This window comes from Rhinoderma darwinii, chromosome 4 (assembly GCF_050947455.1).
Source record: "Rhinoderma darwinii isolate aRhiDar2 chromosome 4, aRhiDar2.hap1, whole genome shotgun sequence".
Taxonomy (NCBI): domain Eukaryota; kingdom Metazoa; phylum Chordata; class Amphibia; order Anura; family Rhinodermatidae; genus Rhinoderma; species Rhinoderma darwinii.
This window is the reverse complement of record NC_134690.1, coordinates 191,620,726-191,648,627: the sequence shown is the minus strand read 5'-3', so window position 1 is coordinate 191,648,627 and position 27,902 is coordinate 191,620,726. Positions and strand designations below refer to the sequence as shown.

Here is a 27,902-nt window from a genome sequence, read left to right as displayed (position 1 = left end):
ATATACCAACCTCTGCCCACATTCATGGTGTTCATGGTCGCAAAGAGGAATATTTTGAGGGACTGAATATATGAATTGCCTCTCTTGATAAATAAGATTGAGAAAGATTTGAGGAATATGGTAAAAATTAAGAAGATGGATCTGGCATCATCTACTCAGTATACTCATAAGCAATTTAGGGATAAATGTGGGGACATTTTTAAAGTACTTTTTACAAAAGAAGAGTTAGAAAAGTAAATAATGTCATTGTAGAAAGTGCCACACACAGGGCCCCCTGCAAAATGTTCTACAGGGTACCTCTTGTAAATAGTGATACACAGTGCCCCCTATAAAAAAAAGTGTCACAAGGTGCCCCCTGTGGAAAGTGACTCTAGATCTATACATTCATTCCTCCAACCAGACAAAAACAAAATGTACTCACCTCTCCTTGCTCCTCTTCTGCTCTGACCGCCGACTCCACTACACTGGGTCCACATAGTGTGCTTCAACGCCACCAGCGCTCTGGGCCCTGACGCCATCCAGTGTCAGGACGTAGTGTGCGATGGTGTCAGGAAGTTGTGTGTGCCGCCACACACTACATTCTAATGCTAGATGGCGACAGTATCCTGAATGCTGCAACGGTCCCAGGAGTAGAAGGGGACCGGGGTGTTTTCAGCTAAACGCTAACCAAGCTCACCGATTCCCAGAAAACATTCTCTTGTGGATCCTCAAAAATGAAGGTCTGTAGCAGAAGGACAAATAACCGAGGGGAGAGGGGTTGGCACTAAAGTTGTATCGAGGTAACACGGTTAAATGTAAGGGAAAAGTTTAAAAGTTTGGATTCCAATAGTACCCATCGTACTTTAAATAGCAGTGGCATTCAATTTGAATGGTTTCTTGCTGCAGTGACCAGTAAACTGAGCATGCCATGTTATGCCATTACCTGCAAGCATTGTTATTACAGAGTCAATAAAAAAAAAAGATGAATTAAACAAAATTAATATTTCATTGTGTCGAATGAAATTGAATTGAACTTCACTATAATGCAAAAAAAATGTAAATAACTATAAGGGTATTATACAAACCGAAGGCCCGGGTGGTCCAGATGTGACAGCAGCAGAGGCAACACCCTAAAAAAAGGAAAAGAAAGGTGTAATTTACATTGCGTTTAAAACAGTTAAGTTATAATGTGCTATTAGAAAAAAATGATTGATAGATAGATAGATAGATAGATAGATAGATAGATAGATAGATAGATAGATAGATAGATAGATAGATAGATAGATAGATAGATAGATAGATAGATAGATAGAAGAAAAATAAAAAAAGGGAGCAATCCAGACCTGCATGAAAAAAGTGAATCTTTTATTCACCTGTAGTTTCAGCTCTCTCAATTGAGCCTTTCTTGGCTAGAGAAATTGAGAGAGCTGAAAAGTCACACATCCACTTTTTTTTCATGCAAGTCTGGAATGCTGCCTTTTTTTCTTTTTATTGATTATATTGAGCAATTCGAGAGGTAAGCACCACATATAACTTTTCGCTGTGCTGCAGTTACTTTCTTTTTTTCTAGACAGACAGGCTTAAAGGGGTAATCTGATACACATATATATATATATATATATATATATATATATATATATATATATATATTTATCCTCCACATTCTTCTCATGTGTCCTGATTTAAAAAATATATTCATTTAAGATTTATCGAAACAACTCAGGTGATCAGACGCTAAACCTGTTCTACCTAATATTTCTACCTAAATGTTTCTGGAACTAACAGCTTCTTAGAAAGTACAGTAAATAGCCCTGTTTTTCCAAAGAATATGTATGTGTCAAAGCTCACAGTCAGGTAGCTATGTACAGATGTAGCCATCTTTATCTTGACTGATAACTTGCTGCAGAGTGATATCGCATAACAAAAGCCATTGAAAAGACATTGAGAAAGGCAAGTTAAAGTTTATTTTCACTATGTATTCAATGCGTTAAAAGTCAAGATAAAGATGACTACATCTGTACTATGAATGGTGTTATAAGTGAGATGCAATCACTGGATGAATAGACAAGTACAGTTGCTGCTGACAGTGTCTGATGCCTGTGATAGTGACCATGACAATGGTTCCTACCAGAGCACTACCCAAATGCTCAGTGGTGATACAGAAGAAAGTTCTGGTGGATCTGATGGACTCGGTTGACTAACAATTGAGGTTAGTTAGGTTAGTTGTACATTTTTTATGAGGTCGGAAGTGTTGCATGGAACTACTGAAACATTCGACAAGTATATCTGAATAAGCGGACAGGACTATCAGATGGGAGATGTTCATGAGCGATATCTGGTATTGCATCTTAGCTGCATTCATTTGAATGGGGCTGAGCCGCAATATCAGGTACATTCCATGGACAAAAGTGCTGCTATTCTTGGGAAAAAAAGCTTACCTTTTTTTTAATATAAACTAAGACAACCCTTTTAATAATATGTAACAGTTCTCTTGAATTTGTACATATGTTGAAAAACATGGGAGTGAGCTAATATAAATTAAGTTTATGTATCTGAAAAGGTAATCAATTTCTTCTTTTATGATTTTAAAAAAAGAGGGTTTCAATGAGTTTCGAGCCTTTAGGATACAGTCCTATAGTTTAAAAAAGATTTTTAAGACTGAAGATGAGCCAGTCAGTAATTTCTCTATTAGGATCTCTAGTAGAAAATTACATAATTATTGTGAATTGAGGAGCAGAAGGTTTGTACTTGGAGCACTTGTAGAAAGTTAATGTTTTAGATGTGTGTTCAATTTTGTAAGAAGGATTGATAGAAAGGATCATTCGATGTAAGCAATTCTCCTGAGAGAGTCTACTTGTTCTTGTTTTAGGAAGACTGTGTTCACCTGTAAAGAATTCCAAAGCATGGTATGATCTTTTGTTGTATTGTCATAAATTTGGGCAATATAGTTAAGGCTGAACTCATAGGTTTGGCAGATGACTATAGTTTTAGCATAAAAATATCAAGGTGTAGTTTTTAGAAAGGATGGTGAAAGGGAGAAAGATTTATATTTAGTCCTTTTACTGGAATAAAACCTTAGTAGCAATATAACTGTGGACAACTTTATAACTTACTTGTGAGCCTTTGCTTTATATGCAACATAAACTTACTGCTTCATGGGAAAACATCCAGATGGAGCTTAGTCTTATATGAGAGGTAGATGAGTAGTAATATGAGTAGTAGATCGAAGAGACACACAATGGGGCAAATTTACAAATGCTGTGTAACATTTAGACAGCATAAACTTAGACCAGGCAGTCTAAATATACGTCAAATTTATCACACTGGTGTATGCTATATGATAAATTTGGCGCTTTGTATTAGATATGCTAGACACTTTTCTCTTCCTTATCCCTAGTCTTGGTTGACTTACTTTTCATTTGGCGCACCTTAGAATATTTTAAGCCACGCCCCTTTTGAAGACACTTTTTAAAAGTGCCTAGTGAGGTGCAAACATCTGTTCTTAAAATAGACTAAAATGAAATGCGCCAAATTGCGCTAAAATTTGGCGCATTTTACACATTCTACAGTATACATATACAGTAGTAAATCTGTCCCAATATGTTTTAGGATGGCCATTTATTTTTCATCTGACATCAGCATGGCACTGCTATTTATGAAATACCTTGAACATGTACAGGCTGCCCATCCCAGTTCCTTCAGTGACTGGAGCACCCTGAAAGGAAAAAAAAAAATAAACATTTTCAATAAGCTAACCTTTATTTTATGATGTTTCTAGTCGTTATACATATGAGAAACAGGATCTGGCACTGATTATTTTATGCTGCAATCATTATGGTAAGAAAATAGACACTTTGCCTAAAAAAGTGCTCTAAATAATTCAGATGGCAACCCTTCATTTTTTTTTATGCACATTTAGAACTAACATAATACCATGAAAAGGTTGGTTGAAAGACAGTTATAAAAGATAATCTTGTTCATCATATTTATTTTTAGGGCAAACCTTACAAGGCGTGGGAGTTCAATCAAGGCTCAAACTTATTTTAAGAGTTTTAATCTGCATATAGTGCTGTGTAACTATGCATCATTTACTCTTCTTACATTTGGAGCTACATTCAGAATTCTGCAGGTTGCTTCTTGGAATCAGTCAGCACTGTTTGGACAGACACATTTTTGAGTAATGTTCACTTTTTTTATTTTTTAATATTGCATGGTTTATTTTTATATGCATAGTATATTGTCTCATTTATATATTACTGTCAGGGTTGGATTAAAGTTGGCGGAGGCCCCTATCCCACCTCTGGAGCCCGGACCATCTGAACGTTTATAGCAGTCACACATAGAAGAGGTGGCCACGCATGCGCCTGGACCTCTTTACTGAATATTACGAAAGCTATAGAGATGGCAAAGCCAGTAATTCCCTTAAACTTACAAAATAGAGCCACACGCATGCGTCTCTCTCCACCCCTTTTGGATGGATAGGATCACTTAAAGAGGTTTTCCTAAAATCATAATTTATCACCTATTCACAGGACAAGTGATCATTTTATGATCGCTGGAGGCCCCACCGCTAAGACCCCCCACCGATCATGAGAATGGGGGTCACAACCCACCTCGTTCCTCCCCACTGCTCGACCCCAGTGAGGAGGACATTGAATGGAGCAGCATGTGCCCTGCCGCTTCATTTAATGTCTATGGGAATGACGGAAACAGCTGAGTACAGAAATCGGCTATTTCCATCTTTCTCGTAGACAATGAATGGAGTGGTGGGCGCATGCTTGACCCCTGCTCTATTCAAGCTCTAGTTACTGTGGTAGGTGCAGTGAGAAGGTTCTCCCCATTCTCACGACCATTGGGAGTCCCAGCGATGGGGCCTCCAGTAATCAAAAATATCACCTATCCTGTGAATAGGTCAAAATATATGATTTTTGGAAAACCCCCCTAATAGCCATCAGGGAATCCCTGTTTTCCTGAATGGTGGGGGTCCCAGAGGTGAGCATTGTATACATTAATATATATATATATATATATATATATATGTTACACTTCATTTCGATCTTTGTACCATGGCAGCTTATATATTTGACAATATTTTGTGATCCGACCTACTTTTTCAATTTTTTTGTAAGCTGGTGGGGAGTAATGGTGCACATGGTAATACTAAATATTCTACCACATGATGCCTGGTGGGAAATCCTAAAGAGTACTAATCCCTAGCCTAATTTAGTGAACATACTCACTACTATAATATTATTTTACGGTACTTTTCTAATAATTAATCTAAAACTTAGAGTAATTAGAATCACCTTTACACCATGGTATACAGTAAGCAATACAATTTATTTTATAGAACACTGCTCTTTTGTTTAGAGAATTATGAGGTCACCAGCTCATTTACATGTCAATACTGTTTGATATGTCAGGAGATGCCATTGGGTAGATTTCTATTCTAATATGATCTCATTTTTGTTCTCATTTTGGGTTAAGATTGGTGTTAAAAAAAATTGGTAACCTAGTTATGCACATTACTGAAATAAGTACGAGCTAATAAACTGTCAAATAGTTTTCAATCATTTAAGCATTTTCTTTAATGAATTTAGTAGAAATTTGCCACCAAATTATCTTACAATTTAACATTCCACTTTCAAGCCAAACATATATACTTCACAATGGTATGATTGATTGCTTTACTTGCAGACCTTTTTGCAGATTTTGCATTTCTCTCTCTTTTGACATTTTTTTATGCATGTCACGTAAGTCTCTGGATGGTTAATTTCTCTTTTAGGTACTGGAAAGCTGCCATGGCCAATCCTGAGCAACCGACAGATTTTGATTTACTCTTCTATAGATACATGAACAAATTGGCTTTGGATAAAAAATGCATCCAACTGTTCAGTGCTTTAAGCATAAAAATGAATATTCTGTAAACCTGACGCTAAAGATGGATTCCCTACATCTCAGACTCAAGATGGATTTATAAAGTAAATTGTTTGTAAGAATACGTCAGTATGTCTTACTCCACATAACATGGTTAAGCCTGGCGGCTGGCAGATCTCCACAATGAAGCTATTTTTCTAACTTTTATCTATAGTCAACAAAGCACCTAGACATTATTAGTCTTCTGACTGCATTCCCTTTTATTACAGTTTTTATAGAAGAAGGAATGAAGGCATAAATAAACCAAAGGCTATTTTTTTTCTTCTATGTCATCCCTGAAATTCACACATTACAGTTTGCATATGATGACAATTTGTATATCATGAATATCTGAGTGCTCTACAGCAGGTTATATTGCTATATGTAACATGTGCAAATCAATGAATGCAACCAACAATGATGCAAGTTACATATTTTAAAAATAATATATGTTTTGTTGTCATTAACAAGGATACTGACCACTTCATATTCGAAGAAGCCAATATTTCGTAATCATATCTTAATTAGTTACATAGAATCCAGTCAAATAAAATAATTTATGGTAAGTAACAAAGCTAATAGCTCTATTCATTTGCTTTACACAACAAAGTCTATATGATTGATCTTATCTTTAAAGTATGCCTCAGGAAGACAGTTCTGTTGTGTCTAATCAATAGTGATGGTCACATATAACCCTTGAGGCTGCCACAATGCTTCTCGTGGTTAACAAAGCTCACATGACATTAAAACACACAGAACACAGGTTAGACCTTGCTCTAGAACCGTAATATTGTTCAACAAGTAAAACGGTGCTTTATAAATGAAGAAAAAGCAACTAGTGTAGCTTAAATCAATAATCACCAACTTCCAGAAGACATTCTAACACATGTCAAAAAAACAACTAAAAATATAACAAAATGAATAGAAATCAAAATATATGAAAAGTATCCAGTTATTTAAAAGGGATATCTGCCCAAAAAATGGGCAAAACAGTTTTTATTGAAAATAGTTTTCACAAATATGACCTTTTTAATTGCTGTAAATTACAGATTTTGTGTGAACCCTTTGAGCATTGTTGCAAAGTAACTGTATTGCCCAACTGTTAAATTGTTCAGCTTTTGCATGTTGTGCATTACTTTGGTATCTGGTCTTTCAATGAACACTAAACACTTAATTTTTTTTCCCTTTTATTTCTCTTCTTTCTTCTGCATTTTCTATGCCATTAACCGTGTTGGTCATAGTGGCAAACATATCATAGAAAGTGAGCGATACTAGGCTGTCTGGTATGAAGGGACTGGCAAATATCTAAAATACTGACATGAGAAAGTAAGAGTATGTGCACACGATAACTGCAATTACGTCTGAAATTACGGAGCTGTTTTCAGGAGAAAACAGCTCCTGAATTTCAGACGTAATTGCATGTACTCGCGTTTTGCGGGGCGTCTTTTATGGACGTAATTTGCAGCTGTTCTTTATTGGAGTCAATGAAAAACGGCTCCAATTACGTCCTAAGAAGTGTCCTGCACTTCTTTTGACGAGGCTATAATTTTATGCGCTTTTTGACAGCAACGCGTAAAATGACAGGTCATCGGCACAGTACATCTTAAAGCCGATTGAAAGTAATGGGTAGATGTTTGCCGACGTATTGGAGCCGTTTTTTCAGACGTAATTCGAGGCGTAAAACGCCTCCATTATGTCTGAAAATAGGTCGTGTAAACCCAGCCTTTAGGGGAAGATTAAAACAGCTCCTGAATTTCAGACGTAATTGGATGTGCTCACGTTTTGCGGAGCGTCTTTTACGGACGTAATTTGCAGCTGTTCTTTATTGGAGTCAATGAAAAACGGCTCCAATTACGTCCTAAGAAGTGTCCTGCACTTCTTTTGACGAGGCTATAATTTTATGCGCTTTTTGACAGCAACGCGTAAAATGACAGGTCGTCGGCACAGTACATCTTAAAGCCGATTGAAAGTAATGGGTAGATGTTTGCCGACGTATTGGAGCCGTTTTTTCAGACGTAATTCGAGGCGTAAAACGCCTCCATTATGTCTGAAAATAGGTCGTGTAAACCCAGCCTTAAGGGAAGATGAAAACCTTTTAGGTGTAATGCACAAACCACTAGAAATTGTTACAAGGGTGCTGCAAATCAAAGGGAAAATGTAGAATAAGGAAATATAACAAAATATAGAAGTTTATTTTTATGTACATATAGACAAATATCTTCATCTATTCAATGAAATGGTTTACAACAACAATGTAACATACAATTTAAAATCTAGCATTTTTGTGATAAATATTTGTTACATTTCTGTGCATTATAGCAAATACTCTTTTGCTACATTGAAACTCAATATGAAGGCTGAATGCTGTTGACAGATCTTATTATGGCTTCATTATTTATTCTAATTATGGCTTTATTGGAAACCCAGGTTAGCCTGGCTCTTAAATTTGGTCCACCCTGCTTTGGACTTTTGGCTTCTCCAAAGCAGATTGATCAAGATAACTTTATACAAGTAAAAATGTACTGCTGTGGCTCCCTACTCTTACCACTCCCTAATCTTATTTGCATACTGAAGTAATAGGGTTATTGAGATTAAACAATTATTTTAAATGAAAAACAGAAGAAAATAGTACATTTAATCATACCTGGTTTTAACAGTTTATCTATTTTTTTTACCACAAAGTGTTATTTTGTACTTAGCCTTTAAAAGCCTAGTAAAGCAGGTACCTTCCTTACCCTTGGGTATAGTGATAAATAATATAGACTCAAGACTGCATATGCTTGGCAAAGAACCACCATTGTATCGGGCATAATCTACAAGGTAATCTATACCGAAGTTCATGTTAAAATGTGGAGACTGCTTTTTTCTTTTGAACAAAACCTGATAAAAGTCTATAAACAAGTGAGATCCGTTGAGATTTTTTCCATCTCGCCTTCTTACATGCCCAGCATAAATTTACTGTTGAACGTGAAATGCAGAGAGGAGAAAGAAAAGCGGAAGGACTTAGCATGAAGTGGAGAATAATTAGGCATGAACAAAGTACATATTTATCCAAAGAATTAACAATATGCAAGTTATGGAACAGCAGCTGTTACAGTAATTGTCATTTCTGGAGACAGGCATTGTTATCAGTATAGATTTGTGTTTTATTTTCTCCTGAAAGAATGTGTTATACATTACATAGATCTTCATCAACAGCTGGTTATGTAAAAGCGAGAGATTTATCCATTATGAAATCAGGGAGAATTATTAGTGACCTAAAAATTAGAAATTTAGACTAAATTTTTATTACGAATAAAATATATTTTTAAATCTTTGTGGAACAAATTTATCTATCATGTTATCATATAAAATTTTTGTTAAATTAAAATATGGAATTTTATGGCATGAATTAGTCATCATTAATGTAAAGAGACAAGTATGTTTATATCTGCGAAAGCAAAGAGGTGAAATATTTATAACATCTGTTTTTGCCAGGACGTAAAAGAAACCTTAAATCTTATTTCTCCCGATACCAATTCTTAATTGGTCTCCTTCAGGTGATTGCTAGGATATAAAACACGGTTCAAAAATAGACGGGAACACATGCACTTCATTTTTTAAATACTTATGGATTTTGCTATTGCAATTATATACAGCATTCCATTAATATCAGGTTATTTCATGCTTACATGGATTAAAAAACATTCGTGACTGAGCTGGGAAATATGTTTTGAGGGTCCACCCCTTTTGCAAGCATATTAGCCCATAGGAGGAGCCCCATCAAATACTATTTTATATTACTGGGGGGGTGGGTGATGGTCACCTTAATGGGGGGCTGATGGTCATTTTACTGTGAGTAGGGGGCTGATGGTCATTATACTGTAAATAGGGGGCTGATGGTCATTTTACTGTGAGTGGGGGGCTGATGGCCATTTTACTGTGAGTGGGGGCTGATGGTCATTTTACTGCGAGTAGGGGGCTGATTGTTATTTTACTGTGAGTGTGGGCTGATGTAACAGCTGTTTGAAAGAGGAGCCATTGTGTCGTGTTATCCATTGTGGAATGACATAAACATCGTCTGTTTAGCATAAAGCATCACTGTAGAGTCATAGAGATCAAAAACCAATGAGTCTCTGCATTGGCTACACGGTACTATACTGCACATGCTTGGCAGTATAAGAAATTCTAAAGAAATTATAGATTTAAATATGATAGCCAAAAGAGGATTAGATAAAGTGCTTGAAATAGTTGTCTATATATTTACGTGACATTATCCTGTTTTGAGCTGGATAATATGGCAATCTCAAATTTATAGACTATAAACTGGAACTATGACTAGCAGTATTCAGCCATTATAGTCTTTAGCACAATGGTACAAACTTGACTGATTGCTATACTGTACCTCGATCTTTGGTCATATTAAAAATTGATGACGGGCAAAGTGTTGACATTGTTGTTTTTCCCTTTATACAAACTCTTTCTCTAGGCGAATGTTGAGCTACTGTAATATAAATGACATGATGGAAAAACAAAATCTGCATTTTTGTTATAACCCACAGCTGGACAGATTTTTTTCAGCATTGGATTTAATTTTGTGAGGGGAAGGTATTCCTTCAAATAAAAACAGTATATTTAGGATAATTAAATTGTATAGTCAGGGAAAACCACATGTGTGCTCATAAGATACCACTTTTTTTTCCCATTTCCCCTTTTTCAGATACTCCAGTTCCGCCTAAAAAACAGCAATTACAGCAAGTTACTTATTGCTCTTGGTCGACTGCCATATCTTTCATATACACATGTACAGTTAGGTCCAGAATTATTTAGACAGTGACACAAGTTTTGGCATTTTAGCGGTTTACCAAAACATATTGAATATACAGTTATATAATCAATAAGGGCTTAAAGTGCAGACTCTCAGCTTTAATTTGAGAGTATTCACATTAAGGAAGGGTTTAGGAATTACAGCTCTATAATATGTAGCTAGCTCTTTTTCAAGGCACCAAAGCTAATTGGACAATTATCTCAAAAGCTGTTTAATGGGCTGCATGGGCTATTCCCTCCTTAATCCATCATTAAGCAGGTAAATGGTCTGGAGTTGATTCCAGGTGTGGCATTTGCATTTAGAAGCTGTTGTTGTGAACCCACAATATGAGGTCAAAGAAGCTCTCAATGCAAGTGAAACAGACCATCGTTGGGCTGAAAAAAATTAAGAAATCCATCAGAGAAATAGCACTAATGTTAGGAGTGGCCAAATCAACAGTTTGATACATTCTTGAAAAAAATAGTGCACTGGTGATCTCGTGAACTCCAAAAGGCCTGGACGTCCACGAAGACATCAGTGGTGGATAACTGCAGAATCCTTTCCATGGTTAATAAAAACCACTTCACAACATTTGCCCAAGTGAAGAACACTCTCCTGGAAGTAGGTGTATCAGTATATAAGTCTACCATAAAGAGAAGACTTCATGAGAGCAAATACAGAGGGTTCACCACAATGTGAAAACCATTAATCCGCCTCAAAAATAGAAAGGCCAGATTGGACTTTGCCAAACAACATGTAAAGAAGCCAGCCCAGTTCTGGAACAGCATTCTTTGGACAGATGAAACTAAGATAAACCTGTACCAGAATGATGGGAGGAAGAAGGTATGGAGAAGGCTTGGAATGGTTCATGATCCAAAGCACACCACATCCTCTGTAAAACATGGTGGAGGCAGTGTGATGGCATGGGCATGCATGGCTGCCACCGGCACTGGGTCACTAGTCTTTATTGATGATGTGACTGAAGACAGAAGCAGCCGGATGAATTCTGAAGTGTTCAGGGATATACTTTGTGCCCAGATTCAACCAAATGCAGCAAAGTTGATTGGACGTCGCTTTACAGTACAGATGGGCAATGCCCCAAAACATACTGCGAAAGCAACCCAGGAGTTTTTTTAAGGCAAGAAGTGGAATATTCTGCAATGGCCAAGTCAATCACCAGATCTTAAACCGATCAAGCTTGCATTTCACTTGTTTAAGACAAAACTTAAAGGCAGAAAGACCCACAAACAAGCAACAACTGAAGACCGCTGCAGTAAAAGCCTGACAAAGCATCACAAAGGAGAAAACTTAGTGTTTGGTGAGGTCAATGGGTTCCAGACTTTAGGCAGTCATTGCCTGTAAAGGATTCTCTACAAAGTATTAAAAAAAAAGAAACATTTTATTTGTGGTAATGTTAATTCGTCCAATTACTTTTGAGCCCCTGAAATGAGGAGGCTGTGTAGAAAAATGGTTGCTATTCCTAAACGTTTCACAGGATATTTTTGTTCTGCCACTCCTCCAACTTTGCCCTGCTCTATGTTAGGATGTATTGTAGGTGTCAAGGAGTATGTGAGAATCATAGACATTACCAGGTTTGATTTAATTTCACAAACCTCTGTATGATTACTTAATGAGCCTTTTACTAATGGTGACAGCACAAATCAAGTGTCATGTTTCGCTGTTCTCACCTCTGGCCAGAATTCTGCTCATCTCTGCTGCTTCAGTGTGGAGCATGTTTGCACCCAGCATCTTGCTCTCCGCATTACTGGGTGGATCTTCTGTGGACAATGTCCACATCTTTACTTCTGCTTTCCTGCTGGGTCCTCTACTGCTGCCTCTCAGAAGCGCATGTGCTGACTCCTGGCTAGCACGCGCCAATGCCCTTTCTCCCAAACCTATGCCCAGTAGTCATGGGCTTCATAAGAACCCTTCCCCATCCTCCTGTGCCTGAGCAATTAGGTCCTTTTGGTTCTAGTACTCTCAGGGCCGCCATCAGTATTTCCAGTGAAGGCGTATGGCCCCGCCATTACGGTAAAGTTGCAGGATAGGGGGCAGGAGTGAGAGGCAAACTGGCAGTTTGTAGAGGGTCACAGCCGTGACAGTAGGCTGGCAGGCATTCTGTCAGGGAACATGAGGGAGAGACTGGGTGGCAGTGCTATGTGGGGGGGAGGGCTAAAATAGTGGAATGTGGCAGGGGCGGGAGTTGGCCCAGGGGGAAACATACTCTCAGAAGGGCCCTGTGATGGGGCAGGAGGGAGAGAGGTGGTCACAGAAGGGCCCTGTGATGGGGCAGGAGGGAGAGTGGTGGTCAGGGGCTGCGTGGGAGGCCAAAAACAATACTTTAGGTGTGCAGGGGAGCAACAAAAAAAAAATCATTGCACTGAAGCTGCTGTCTGTATACAGCACAGTCACTCACCAAGAACCAAGACGCAGTGCTGGCTGCTGCTTCTGGCTCCTGCATGCTCTAAGACCATCCACCATTGTAGCACGAATGTATGAAGTCTCCACCTTTCCTCACAAGTGGCACCTATGTCACATGTGTAGACATCAGACCAGATGTCAAAGTTAATTCAGACCCCCGAGCAGATCCTTAAATTAATTCAGATGCCTGATCAGACCTTTAAATTAATTAAAGAACAAAACACATGCTTGAGAAAGGTCCTGCTAAACTGAAACGTCACATCTTTGGGTGAATAAATTCAATTTAATTTTGGATGTGCTGCTTTTGTTTCTCTTTTCTAGACCCTTAAATTGAGACCCCAGACCAGACCCCTAAATTAATTCAGACCCCCAACTAGACCTCTAAATTCATTTAGACCCCGACCAGACGACTAAATAAATTCAGACTCTCGACCATATCCCTAAATTAATTCAGACCCAAGAACAGACCCCTAAATAAATTCATACCACCAAAAGAACCCCTAAATTATTTCAGACCCCAGACAAGACCCCTAAATTAATTCAGACCCCCAACTAGACCCCTAAATTCATTTAGACCCTCGACCAGACGACTAAATTAATTCAGACTCTCGACCATATTCCTAAATTAATTCAGACCCAAGACCAGACCCCTAAATAAATTCATACCACCAAAAGAACTCCTAAATTATTTCAGACCCCTAAATTAATTCACATCCCCAACTAGACTGCCACATGAATTTAGACTCCCAACCAGAACGCTAAATTAATACTGGTGTTCTGCCTTTAAGTTTAATTATAATTTTATATAGATAGCAGCGGTGGTGGTGGGAAGCAACGTGCGAGTCCCTTTTTTTTTTTGTAGCTAGGCCCCTGACGGGAGGACTAGCCATAGTGCCCTGGTTGCGGCCCTGTGTACTCTGCTAAGGTGCATTCGTGTTGCTTTATTTGGCTTTGATCCGGATTGTCACTTGACCATGTTTATTGTCTGCTGCCGTCCTGACCTCTGCCTATCTCGTCTCTTGGTTCCGATTGAGCTTTGGCCTGACCTGCGCCTGTCTTACTATGTCTTCTGCCTCAGCCTTAATACTGCATATTGGCGTCTTCTGTTATCCACAAGTTAGCCGTTGCTAATGGAGTCTAATCTGTGTGTAGGGACCTGAGTATTTATTGAGGGAAACTCAATGCCGCCTTAGGGGTTAAGGGTGAAGAACTTGCAATCATGTAAACTCCACTCCTTGGATTAGCCCCAAGCCAAATCCTTTAGAAACCCAGAGGCTCCACATTGCCCCAGTAGGCATTTTGACAGTTTGCCCAGGTCATGCACTCCACTGACAATCCCCTGCCTAAAGACTACGACCTGGCTATTGACAAATCAAGACAATGTCCCTGCCACAATCAGTAGTTACAGGTACTTCAGAATATCTTGGATGCCTTGACACATCCTGCTCTTGCTGCTGCAGCTTCAGTACCGCCCCCAGCGCAGTTGCCCCCTTTACAATCAGGTTCCTGCTGTCCTGGTTTGCATTTGCCTTTTCCACTTCAATCCAAAGTCGGGGAGAGGATTACTTAATTAAGGTACTATTCACTTTGAAGTTATAGCACATCAGTTCTCTTCTGACATGTCTAAAATGGCATTCATATTGTTTTTGCTGTCTGTGGAATCATTGTCCTTGGCATCACCACTTTGAAAATAGAATGACCTGGTAATCTCCAATCTGCAGAAATTCTTGGTAACCTCTAGGAGAGTCTATAAATAACACGGCCGTGCCTTGACTGCAGCCTACCTCCTCCTCCGGTTGTGTCAAGTTAACTGCACTGTGGGTCAATATGTCATTCAATTATGTACTTTGGCTACTGAATTGAAATGGAACAATGACGCCCTAGTGGCCACATTCTGGAAAGGACTTGCTGCTCGTATTAATGGAAAGAACTTGCTTCTCGTGATTTGCCTGCAACATTGGATGACCTTATCTCACTGGTCAACCGAATTGATATTAGGTTCCAAGAAAGACAACTGGAAACCGACAGTCTCCAACGAGTGCCTCAGCTAACGCCCACCTTTCAAAACGCATTACACGCACCGGCCTCCAAGGAAGAACCTATGCAGGTGGAAAGATTTAAGCTTTCTGTTGGTAAAAATCAACAAATGTGTAATAACAATATATGGCTATCCTTTGTAGACACATGAGTTATTTCCTAAGAGATTATCAAGTAAAAATACAGCACCTAGGGCAAGTAGGAGCAACTACCCTAGGCAAAATGTGCTCCTCTCACAAGGTCACCATACCTGTCATCATGGTTACTTCTGGAATCGGCTTCACAGTTCAAGCTTTCTTGGATTCTGGGTCTGCTGTTAATTTTATACATTAATCCTTGGTCTCCTGGTACAGATTCCTGCAGCCCAGCCGGAGAAACCGCTCTCTATAGCCTCAGTTAATGGTGAAGTCCTGTCCGAAGTCATCCACCATGTCACTGTTCCTTTGACCCTGCAGGTGGATGCAGTCCACTAGGACCAAATTTCTAGCAACATATTGTAAAGGTCCATCAGTACTCTCTTCTTGGTTCTTCCTTTACTTCAGAAACATGCACCAGCTATCGATTGGAACTCTGGGCAGCATACTTGTTGCGAAAATCTCTGCTGCCTTCATTGCGTGCCTGCTATTTGTCCACCATAGTCTCTACCTGCGGTTCTGAGTCTGTGTGGCCTACCAGGGTCCTACGCTGACTTTTCAGATGTTTTTAGTAAGCAACAGGCTGATGTTCTACCTCCATACAGACCTTATGCCTGTGCAATTAACTTGCTTCCCGGCGCTCCTCCTCCCCATGGCAGGATTTACCCCTTATCACTCCCCAAGACTGAAGCCATGTCCCATTACAGCATGGAGAATCTGGAAAGGAGTTTTATAGACAAGTTTCCCTTCCAGGTGCTGACTCCTTTTTCATTGACTTAAAGAGGCTCTGTCACCAGATTCTCAAATCCCTATCTCCTATTGCATGTGATCGGTGCTGCAATGTAGATAACAGTAATGTTTTTTTTTTTTTTTTTTTAAAACGTTCATTTTTGGCCAAGTTATGAGCTATTTTATATTTATGCAAATGAGCTTTGAAATGGACAATTGGGCGTTTTTTTTTTGTTATGTCCAACTGGGCGTGTATTGTGTTTTTAACTGGGCGTGTTTACGTGTATGACGCTGACCAATCAGTGACCAGTCAGCGTCATACACTCCTCTCCATTCATTTACACAGCAGCGATGTGCAGCCACATAAACAGAGATTAACGTTACTGCAGTGTCCTGATAATGAATACACATGAAATCCAGCCTGGACGTCATGTGTATTCAGAATCCTGACACTTCTGACTCTTTTCTTTGAGATTTCCAGCAAGGGAAATAAAATCTCGTTTACCTCCGTAATCTCGCGAGATTACGAGTGGCTTGCGGGAATCTCACAGACAAGATTCAGAAGTGTCAGGATTCTGAATACACATGATGTCCAGGCTGGATTTCATGTGTATTCATTATCAGGACGCTTGATTAACGTTAATCTCTGTGTATGTGGCTGCACATCGCTGCTGTGTAAATGAATGGAGAGGAGTGTATGACGCTGACTGGTCACTAATTGGTCAGCATCATACACGTAAACACGCCCAGTTAAAAACACAATACACGCCCAGTTGGACATAACGAAAAAAAAACGCCCAATTGTCCATTTCAAAGCTCATTTGCATATATATATATATATAAAATAGCTCATAACTTGGCCAAAAATGAACGTTTTAAAAACAAAACAAAAACGTTACTGTTATCTACATTGCAGCGCCGATCACATGCAATAGGAGATAGGGATTTGAGAATCTGGTGACAGAGCTTCTTTAAGCCTATATATGGCAACCCAGTAAGAGTACTGGTAAAATTGTACCATATTTATTCAACACCAAAAAGAGAAGCAATATAGTGCTAGACCAGAGTTTGTTTATTAAAAAGGTATATAATTTATTATACTAATTCATACATTTAAAGTGCAAGTGCAATGATGTATTGTTTAAGCCAGTTGACACAGCAATTAAATAGGTACATTTAAAGTGCCAGTGCAATGGTATACAGTATTATCCAGTAAACCTAGCAAGTATATGAGTAGCCAGTGCATACAAGAGTATCTATACATACAAGACCTTTACGTAATGGCTAGGTAACACAAAGTGACTCAAACATAAAAGGGAATGAGAAAGGTATGGCCAGAGTGCACCTTTATATATATAGGTCTGGTATGTATACTTACTATTGTATGCACTGACTACTCATTTACTTGTTACAGCATGTTTACTGGCTAATAACGCATACTATTGTACTGGAACTTTAAATGTACCTACAGATGTAGGCGTCTTTGCCTTGAGTTTTAACGCATTAAATAAACAGTGGCTAGATCGCTTATCGTGACTTTTTTAATGACTTTTCAATGGCTTTTGTTGTGTGATATCACGCTGCAGCAAGTTACCAGAGTCAAGTTAACGTATTTAATTGCTATGTCAACTGACTTACATCATTGCACTTGCACTTTAAATGTATGAATTAGTTTACTTGTATTATGTGCATAATAACAGTTAACATTAAATTACCATGAATTAAGTTGGTCCTGCTACATCCACCCTTGTTTTATGTCTGCATTGTCCCATTTTTAATTATTTTTGAATAATGTAATAAAGATATACCTTTTTAATTCAAATACCTATTTATGCCATTTGGAGTCATGCCCCAGCCATCTTCCAGGAGTTTCTTAATAATATATTCTCGGATCTTCATTATGGCTTCATCGTCAGCCTGGGCAACATCCTGGTATTTTTTTCTTTATTAGCATACTCATCGGAAACATGTCCGCACAATTCTGCAGCATCTCCGGAAGAATCACCTTTGCACTTAATTGGAGAAATGTATTTTTGGGAAGGCCCATCTGCCTTTCCTTTGATATGTGACTCCTAAACATGGTCTTCAGATCGATCCAGAAAATCTCTGTCTGGCCTTTAAACATTTTCTGGACTTTGATAATTATTATCGACAATTTATTCCACACTTTTCTTTTCTGGTGGGACTTAATACTACTCTCTCAAGAAAGGGAATTAATGCAAGAAACTGGACTACTGAGGCAGAAGCTGCCTTCTCTGAGATGGAAAGGGCCATCTCCACTGCCATAGCGCACAGTCGACTGCGTTATTAATTTAGTCAAAAAACGGAAACCTTACACAACGGTGACAAGCGGAAACCATTAGCAACGGAAGCTTTACCATTGAAATCAATGTTAATGCAAACCCAACCTATGGTTTCCGTTGAGGGGTTCCTTTGACAGAAAGGTCCGATAGAACCCCTCAACGGAAACCAACGCTGATGTGAACACAGCCTTATATAAATATAACGTTACATCTGATAGGGCACACAATATAGGTATATTAATTCATAGATTTAAAGTGCAAGTGCAATGATGTATGGTTTAGGACAATTAATATAGCATTTGAATAAATACATATTAAATGTCAATGCAAAGGAGTACAGCAAAAGAAGGATAACTGTCCCAAACCATACCTCATTGCACTTGCACTTTAAATCTACAAATTAATATACCTATACTTTGTGCCCTATCAGATGACACATTATCTTTATATATATCAAACTGGTCAGCCTACACCCACCTTTTTTGTATGTCTGCATTGTTCAATTTTTTTTACTGTTTTGTATTATGTAATAAAGCTATATATTTTAAATATATTTTTGTTCTAGCACTCCATTGCTTCTCTTTTTTGGTGTAGTATAAATTTGGTGCTGAGTGACCAGTACCTTTATTGGGTTGCCATATAAAAGCTTCAATTATGTGATATTAAAAGCACTGGTCGCATAATATTTTGTGAATGTACATTTATATAATAATTTTATATTTATTATATAATTAAGTATTTAATGAACTGATTATAGTGGGAGGGTATTTATTTGTAATAACACTACTTCACTTTGCTTGAACAAACTCCATGAGGAAGCTGAAATGTTGCTTCTGTGAACACGGTTGAATAAACTCTTCACTTTACTGCTGGAGTGTTGCCTCTTTTTATTTTTCTGTTATACAGTATAACCCTGTCTCTTCATTCTGGACTTTCTTTCTCTTTTAATTCTCATAATTTCTCTTGTGCTTTCAACAGCAAATTCAAAAACTGGAGCACTCAGAAGTATAATTTGAAGTACCTGGGCCATAATGTAAAATTCCATACCAACTTTACATGCTATTTATAGTACTAGGACTCTTATGTTGCATAGGAACCATTTGGCCACTTTAGGCACCAGTTCCCAGGTGCGATGGCAGTGTCTGCACCAGGTACAAATGCCTCTGAAAACACACACAGTAATGTCCCTACACAGGAACAGTCCTTATAATAGTAAGTAATATAAAAGTCACAGAACATGGATAATGCACAAAATACGATCTCACCACAGAAATAATACACACAATAGTAGTTCCCAGAGATAATAAAGTGATGTTTCTGCACAGGGATAGCACAAATGTGTTAAATCAAGGGGATAATGATCAAAGTGAAGAACAGCACAGGAATAATAGTCACAATGATGTTACAGTTACATGGATTAAAACACCTGTTGACAGAAGTCATAGAAAGGAGTTATTATACACAGTGATGTAACAGTAAGGGAATAATGCACACAGGAATGTCGCAGAACAGGGATGTAAACACTGTGATGTCACTGCTAAAAGCTAATGACTACAGTGATGTCAAAGCATAATAAACACGGTTACATAATACATACTGTATATAATGCACATATTGATACCACAGTGCAGACATTCTAATCCCTTGTATTCCGTTATGTGTCTACAACCTCTGCATCCCTGAGAGCAACTTTGAAAATAGTGAATTTAGAGCAAGAAACACTTTCTTGGTGCTCCGTGCGTTGAGCCTACTTTTCCGGGTTTCTTCATATATTGCCTGTCATTTTCTTTTGGAAAAGAAAGGCAAAAACAGAGGGAACCTCAGTGGTCCTCTTATTAGGCAGCCCACCTCATTGGACATTTTCCTGAGACGCTTTGACTCCTCAGAGATGGGTGAGGCCTATGACTTTACGCTCTCTACTGGGGCCTTGAGATTGGATCTTGCTTCCTCAGCTATGGCCTCCATGAAGCTTGTGCCGCCAGACACAAAGATGCTGGATCAAGCTTCTGCCAGACTAATCCCTCCATACGTTGCTACAAAGGATCCATTTTAGTCTTAACCCCCCGAGGTACCGCTACTGCAGATTGCCTCACTCCAGCCCCGGGATGTCTCCCTTGATAGGGGAGGCCTTGCCTCACAACAGGGAACTGTTGATCCACAACATGAACATTCTAACGTTCTGATGGCAGCACGGACAGTACCGTGCACACACTCCTCTTGCACAGCCCTTAGGAGGGTTGAACCTCTCTTCAGCACCTTCTCCTATGAGAAGCGAAACTTCACTCATGCCTCTTCTATCTCCAGCGGAAATGAGAAGGTGGGAGTCTCCTACCTTCTGTCCATCCCCTGTTTGTGCATAGACCTGTTGTTTCCATAATTTACCATCCCCTTTCTCTTAAACCTCTCCTGTGATACTGTGGTTTGAGGGAGATGACCAGATTATTCAGAAGCTGCTAAAGCTCCTCCCAACGAAATCAGATTTCGAGTCTATGACACAGGGACTTGGGATAGCATTGAGGTCAGAACTGCCCCACATGCAGACAGAAATCACAGTCCTGCATGCTGAGGTAGCTCAATCACAACAAGCTAATGAGCGGGAATTAAACGGAACACTATGCAGACTCAAGCAAATTCCATCTTAGCTTTGAGATAGACCCTGGGCTCTTTTGAGGCCAAGCTTCGTAGAAACCAAAATCAAGATATGTGAGATTCCGGAATCTTCCAATTCACAGCTTTTGGAGAAAACCTTCCTATCTCTGTTCATGCAAGTCTTTGGTACATCAAGATCTTCTGTACTGATCATAAAGGATACGTTCAGAATCACTTAACCAATAAATGCTGACGCTGCTAGACACAGAGACATTAACTGTTGCCTGCACAGCTGCAACTGTGTGATACTCTTTTGGCAAAAGCGAGGAAAATGGCCTTCTTGTAGGTTAATGGAGTGCCAGTCTCTTTCTACCCTGACCTGACTCTGCAAACTCTTCTACTGCATTCTTCACTCAAGCTTTTACTCCAGCGCTTGCAAGCTAAAGGAATACAGTACCGTTAGTACTCTCGATTCGCCTTATTGGGTTTGCATAGCGATCTAATACAAACTCTACGTATACCCGCAGACTTGACCTCTTTTAGTGAGTCTGAGGGATTTCCTCATATGAACCTAGCTGCGTGGTCAACCCTTGTCTCTAACTGGTTAGGGTCCTTTGCTCCTCAATCCAACATAGAGTCAATTCCTCGGAAATACACTGGGTTTGAATTCCACAGAGCCCATCCAGCAAATTTGGTTCCTGAGAACAACACCTAAATAGTGTTTGTCTCACTTTAGCCTTCATTATGCTGATATACCATGTCGTTTCTGTCCATTGTTTCTAACCCACAATTTACAGTGCTGTGGGAAAGTGTTTTCCACCTCCCAATTTCTTCTATTTTTGCATATTTGTCACGCTTGAATGTTTCAGATTATAGATCAAGATAACCCACGTGATCACAAAATACAGTTTTAAAATGATAATTTCATTTATTGAAGGAAAAATGCTTTTCAGCCCTATGTGAAAAAGTATTTGCCCCCTTAGCTACTAAATCAACCAGTTAACAAATTTAATTTCACTAGCCACATCCAGGCATGATTACTTTTAGACCTGTTGAATCCAAACATAACTTCAATAGAATGTGTCAGGCAATGTGAACCAGGCTAGCCTATCAAAAAGAGCAGCACATGATACCATGTTCTAAAGAGATTCAAATACAGAGGCGAAACAAAGTAATTGAACTCTACCAGTTTATGATGGGTTACAAAGCCATTGTTAAGGCTCTGGGACTGCAGCAAACCAAAGTCAGCGGCTATTATCCACAAATGGAAAAAACTTGGAACAATGATAAACATTCACAGGAGTGTTCTGCCTACCAAAAAAAATTCAGTCAAGGTAAATTTACAAAATTCCACAACAAAAAAATACCCTGGGCAAAAATAGCATCCGTGGGAGAGTTGCAAGGCGCAAACCACTGCTGACCAAAAAGAATACAAAGGCTTGTCTCGCATTTGCCAAAAAAACATCTAGATGAGACCAAAGACTATTTGGGTAATATTCTGTGGACTGATGAGTCAAAGGTGGAACTTTTGGGAAGCTATGGGTATCAGTACTTCTGGCATAAAGCTAACGCCATATTCCACTATAAGATCATCGTACCAACAGTCAAACTTGGTGATGGTAGTGTGATGGTCTTCGGCTGCTTTGCTTTGGCAGGACCTAAGCCACTTGTCATAATTAATGGAACTATAAATTCTGCTCTCTATTCGAATATCCTTGAAGAAGAATGTCTGCCCATCAGTTTGTGACCTAAAGCTCAAATGCAGTTGGGTTTAGCAAGAGGATCATAATACCCATTTGTCAATGCTCGCACAAAAAGGTGGTATTCACTATAGACACAGCAGAGCGGTGGTGGGGAAGGGGTGCTAAAGTTTGTGGAACAGCCTATGGTCTACTTAATCCGCCACTGATTAGAAGGAGCACTGAGGGCTGAAAGGGATTGTGAGGAGGGACTATTTTTTATGCAGCTTGGTGGTGGGAGAGACTGAAGACCTGAGGAACAGACTGAAGTTCTGGCTTCTGAAAGGCAGGAGGGTCATGTGGTGTGCCCGCAAACAGAACACAAACGGACCAGAGAAAGAAGAGGGGCAAGTTAGATGTAAAAAAGCTGCAAAATTAGGTTTTAACATGCAGTTTAATATTTTATAACATTAGATTGCTGATTTATTTTACTGGCTGTTTTTTTTAAAAAAAAGTTTGGTTGGATAACCCCTTCAATAAAGAGAGATTTTGAGAACATGCCAAACTTGATTTTTTATTTGTGCCTTGTTTTATGTAAACTCTTCATTTTGTTACGACACTTTTTGCTAATTATGACAGAAAGTAAGACACATAACAGCTCCCTATGTATCAGGAATAGTAGATCTGTCCTGGTGCCCACTACCTAGCAATAATTCAACCTCCTGGCCATTAACAATCAGTAATCTGTGTCCGAATCAGCCACATGCGCATTCTTCCATGCTCATCTAAGGCTATTTGAAATGGTGCTGTGCTTTTGCAAGTTGGTGGATGATCTGTTTGCCACCTTGTTTCATGACTGCTGTGCCCTTGCTTGGCGTATTTGCGGGCTCCTATTTTTTGGTGCTCCTGTGTTCCACTGTTCTAGCATTCTTGTGTCCGGTTGTCCTACATAACAGCATTACTATGGTCCTGCTTCAGCATTTCTGTGCCTACCTGTGTTCTTGTCGTCCTTTGTACCAGCATTCTTGTACCCTAGTGTTCTTGTGCTCCTGCATATACCCAGCTGAACTTTCTAAAGTATCATGTAGATTTCAGGTTACACTTCCTTTCATTCACCATGAGTGATGTTGGGTTTGGTTGGAGGAATCTCAAAACTGCACATCATCTTCCAACATATGTTATTTTTTTTATGAAAATCAACTTACATTCTTGACTAGCCAGGCAGCAGAGAATCCGGTTGTGTTTCCTTCTCAACAACTTTTTACAAGGAGGCTAAAATGTTAACAAGCTAGACAGGAAATCACCAAAGCATATGCACTGCCTAACACATAGAATTGAAAAAAAAATCATACTTACAGGTGGTCCAGGGGGTCCAGGTCTGCCTGAAGGACCTTCAGTACCCTGTAAGAGGATGAGAGAGAGCATTTATTTTACTTGTGTAGACAGTTCTGTTTTATTAGCTGTACTGCAGTTCCCCGCACAGCTGGTGCCTAGGAACACCTCTATGCAGGGAAAAACTTTGAAGGGGATGAAGTGCTAAGCTAGCTCTGCGGCCCCTTAACCCCTTTCCCTCTGCAACCATTTTTTGTTTTTCCATTTTCGTTTTTTCCTCCCTACCTTCCACCTTTCCGTCGATATAGCCCTATGAGGACTTGTTTTTTGCGGGACGAGATTTAGTTTTTAACGTCACCATTTATTGTACCATAAAATGTCCTGGGAAACTGGAAAAAAAATTCTTTGTGGGGTGGAATCTGAAAAAAAATTAATTCCTCCATTGATTTTTGGGTGTTGTTTTTAACAGCATTCACTGTGCGGTAAAAATTAGTTAATTTTATTCTGTCAGTCAATATGATCATGGCGATACTAAATGCATAGTTTTTTTTATGTTTTACTACTTTTACAAGAAAAAAAACGAATTGTTAAATATTTAATTTGTTTTATGTCACCATATTCTGAGAGCCATAACGTAAATTTTTCCTTTTTCCATTGTTTGAGCAATGTCAGGGCTTGTGCTTTTGCAGGGCTAGCTGTAGGTTTTATTAATACCACTTGATCACTTTTTATTTCATTTATTTGGAAAATGAGATGACCAAAAAACAACACTTGTGGCATTTTAGTTTTGTTTTTTTACTGCGTTCACCAAGTGGCTTAAAAAATTCCATATTGCAATAGTTTGAACTTTTACGGACGCGGTCATACCAGTTATGTTAGTTTTTGACATTGCTTTTGGGGAAAAATATGCAAAACATTTTATTTTACATTTTAATATTCTTATGATATATATATATATGCACATACATACACATACATATATATATATATATATATATATATATATATATATATATATATATACACTTTATTTAACTATATTTAACTTTCTTTTTATTAGTTCCTCCTAGGGCACTTGAACCACCGGTCGTTGGATCGCTTGCATGATATACTTAAATACTAATGTATTGCGGTATATTTCGATTTTATACAGGCTCTTATTGAATGGCTTAATAGAAGCACAAAGGTAGCAGAACTGGGGTTGTTTCCATGGATCATCTTGTTTAATCGCTTGAGATCCAACTGTCATGAACCACCACTAATAAGAAAAGATGTACCATCTCTTTATGACATGGAAAAACCCCTTTGATATTGAGAAATAATGGTCTCCATCAAAATCACTACATTGCAAAATGCTTACTGTCCTCAAATCTATACAAAAATACATCTTAATCCTTTTCTTGCCAATCCTAAATAAAGTAATTGCCTAATGGTACAATCCCTGTGCCATATTAAGAGTTTTGTTCTTGGGTGCAGAAGCTACTATTTCTACATTTGTGGCAGTTTTCAGGGAAACTATGAAATCATAAATGATATCATGGGGATACCTTGTGGCAGAGGGGATTATCTGACTTGTTTGCATCTGTTTCCCCATTACTGGTAATAGTGATCTAATGGACAGTTATCATTATATCACTGTTATCTGTGATCTGTACATGGGCCCATGCAGGGGACACACACATTTTTAAGAAAATAAGCAGCTTTAACCTAAAATAAAAGTGTACACCTCTTCAAACCAAAATATACTAGCAATAATCAAAAGACTATCCAAATAAATCTCAGTAAATGTAATTAATGTTACACTGCGCCATCCGAGATAAAGAATATTTTTTTTTATTTTTTTTTCCCAATATATACTAGAATTGGACATGCTGCATCATTGAAAACATATTTTGCATGAGCATCAGGGGGCCGCAAAAATACAAAAATCTAAAAATTTGAGGAAACAAAAAAAAACCTGAATAAAAATTAACTTTAGATGTAGCATTCCAAAATGGAACACTGGTCTGGGCATCAAGGTTTTAAAAAAGGTTAAATTATTGTCTTATCGGATATACTTGCTTAGTTGCATTAATTAACAGTTTCTTACTTTGGAGCTCAAACAGATAAAGAAATACTTAATACTTAAAAATAAATCTATTTCTTAGAGGGACATGTCAATTAAAAATGTATATTTAAATATCCATATTGCATAAAAACACCAAATTCTTGATTTATTGCACATTGTCAAAAAACTCTACAAATATTAACAGATAATCCAAACAATGTAACCAAACTCTTTTTGTTACAAAACTCTTATAAAATCTTTTTTGCATGTGCCTACTTGTTGCTGTATTTCAACATAATTTTGTATTTCTTAAATTAAGACATGACTTCTAATCTATACCTTTTCTCCTTTGATCCCCGGAGGTCCTGAATGTCCAGTTCGTCCGAAATGTCCCTGTAAAAAGTAAAAATGTTTGGTTTGTAAACAACAATAAAGAGCTTTCGGCAACACATTTGCTTTGAAAAATTGTACTTTCGAGGTCAGCCTAACCCAATTAAGTCTTCCAAGCATCATCTTCTCTTCTGTCTGATAAAACAGCTGCATCCTACTGATAAGCACGCAAACTGAGAGGATACAATGATGCTAGTCTGTGCTTTTTCACCTTGACAGATCAAATGTAAAGACCCTACCTGGTGTATGTTGATACAGTGACACATTAATTTTGCTGCTTCAATTGAAATCTGCATATTATTATCGATTTATTTTGCATAAATATCTGCAGAGAATTTTGCATTTGTAGATCAAGTAGAAAGTTTGGATCATTGCTTATTATATGTAAATAAATCATATATTTGTACATTGACTATATGATAGTGAAAGTAAGCAAAAGGGTCCCAGACTTCACTTTCAACATATAGAACAGCTAAAGACTGTTAATGAACATAATTTGCATAGAGATACATCAGTATTGTTTGAGTAAGACTTAATACGAGTTGTAGATGTCATAAGGTGTCAATGCACTGTTCATACTATGATATTAAGAAAAAAACACATATACCCACATATTAGCTCAAATTATATGAAATACATGCAGTTATAATAAGCTAAATAATTGAAATAAAATATTGGGTAAATGTAGTACCATAAACAGGTTTATTGTCAAAAGCGTTATTCTCATTTGATAATGTTATGGCAAATTACTAGGATATGCCATAACATTATAATTGGTGGGGGTCTGACCTTTAGGGACCCCTGACGATCAGGAGCTTATTCTCTGCAGAGAGGCGCTAATGGCCATCCACTGCTTCATTCCAGTGAATGCTTTTTTCACTTTCACATAATATCCTTGGTAGAACATTAAAAAAAAAAATAAAAAAATATCTATTGACATATAGTACTTTATGACCTTAGATTTTCATGGATACTGTCAGATACAAATGACTTTTCATGGACTTCTACTGTCTGTTTGATTGATTGATTGATTGATATGATTAATTTTCTTATCTTTAATGCATGTCTTATTAAGTTACAAAAAAAATCAACCAAAAATATAGAAAAAATAATAGCACTGTGAAAAAGTGGCAGTGATATTGTGCTGGTAAAAATTATAGCGCTACAGTGCTGTGTGAAAAATGAAGAGCTAGTCATACGATACTGACCCAGGAGCCATTTCCCATTTTCAATAATACTAAGGCCTTGTGCACACTTCCGCCACAGTTTTCGCGGCCGTTTGTGACGGATTAGTGTGACCGTTTTAGCGGCCGTGTGCACTCCCGTGTGCACTCCGTGTTTCCGTTTCCGTGCGCCGAGCATGGTACTGTCCAGGGTGCTGAAAGAGTTAATGGGCTGCACTGATCGGAGGTAACTCTTTCAGCAACTTTGACAGTACCATGCTCGGCGCGCGGAAAATAAAATTTTAACGTAATTAAAAAAAGAAATAAATAAGTTCATACTTACATTCCTCCTGTCCGGCCTCCAGCGATGACGTTTCATCCATGTCGCCACTGCAGC

The 27,902-nt window shown here is 38.3% G+C and overlaps 1 protein-coding gene across 1 annotated transcript in view; it reads right to left on the bottom strand.

Moving 5' to 3' along the window:
* The window catches only part of COL19A1 (collagen type XIX alpha 1 chain), a 153,816-nt gene extending 127,321 nt beyond the window's left edge, over positions 1-26,495 (bottom strand). The window contains exons 1-5 of the mRNA XM_075863686.1: positions 26,442-26,495; positions 26,292-26,345; positions 23,930-23,974; positions 3,644-3,694; positions 1,065-1,109 (exon numbers count right to left, since the gene is read on the bottom strand). Coding sequence (XP_075719801.1) covers positions 1,065-1,109; positions 3,644-3,694; positions 23,930-23,974; positions 26,292-26,345; positions 26,442-26,495 — 249 coding nt within the window. The remainder of the gene's footprint in view (positions 1-1,064; positions 1,110-3,643; positions 3,695-23,929; positions 23,975-26,291; positions 26,346-26,441) is intronic.
* Between the last annotated feature and the right edge of the window lie 1,407 nt (positions 26,496-27,902).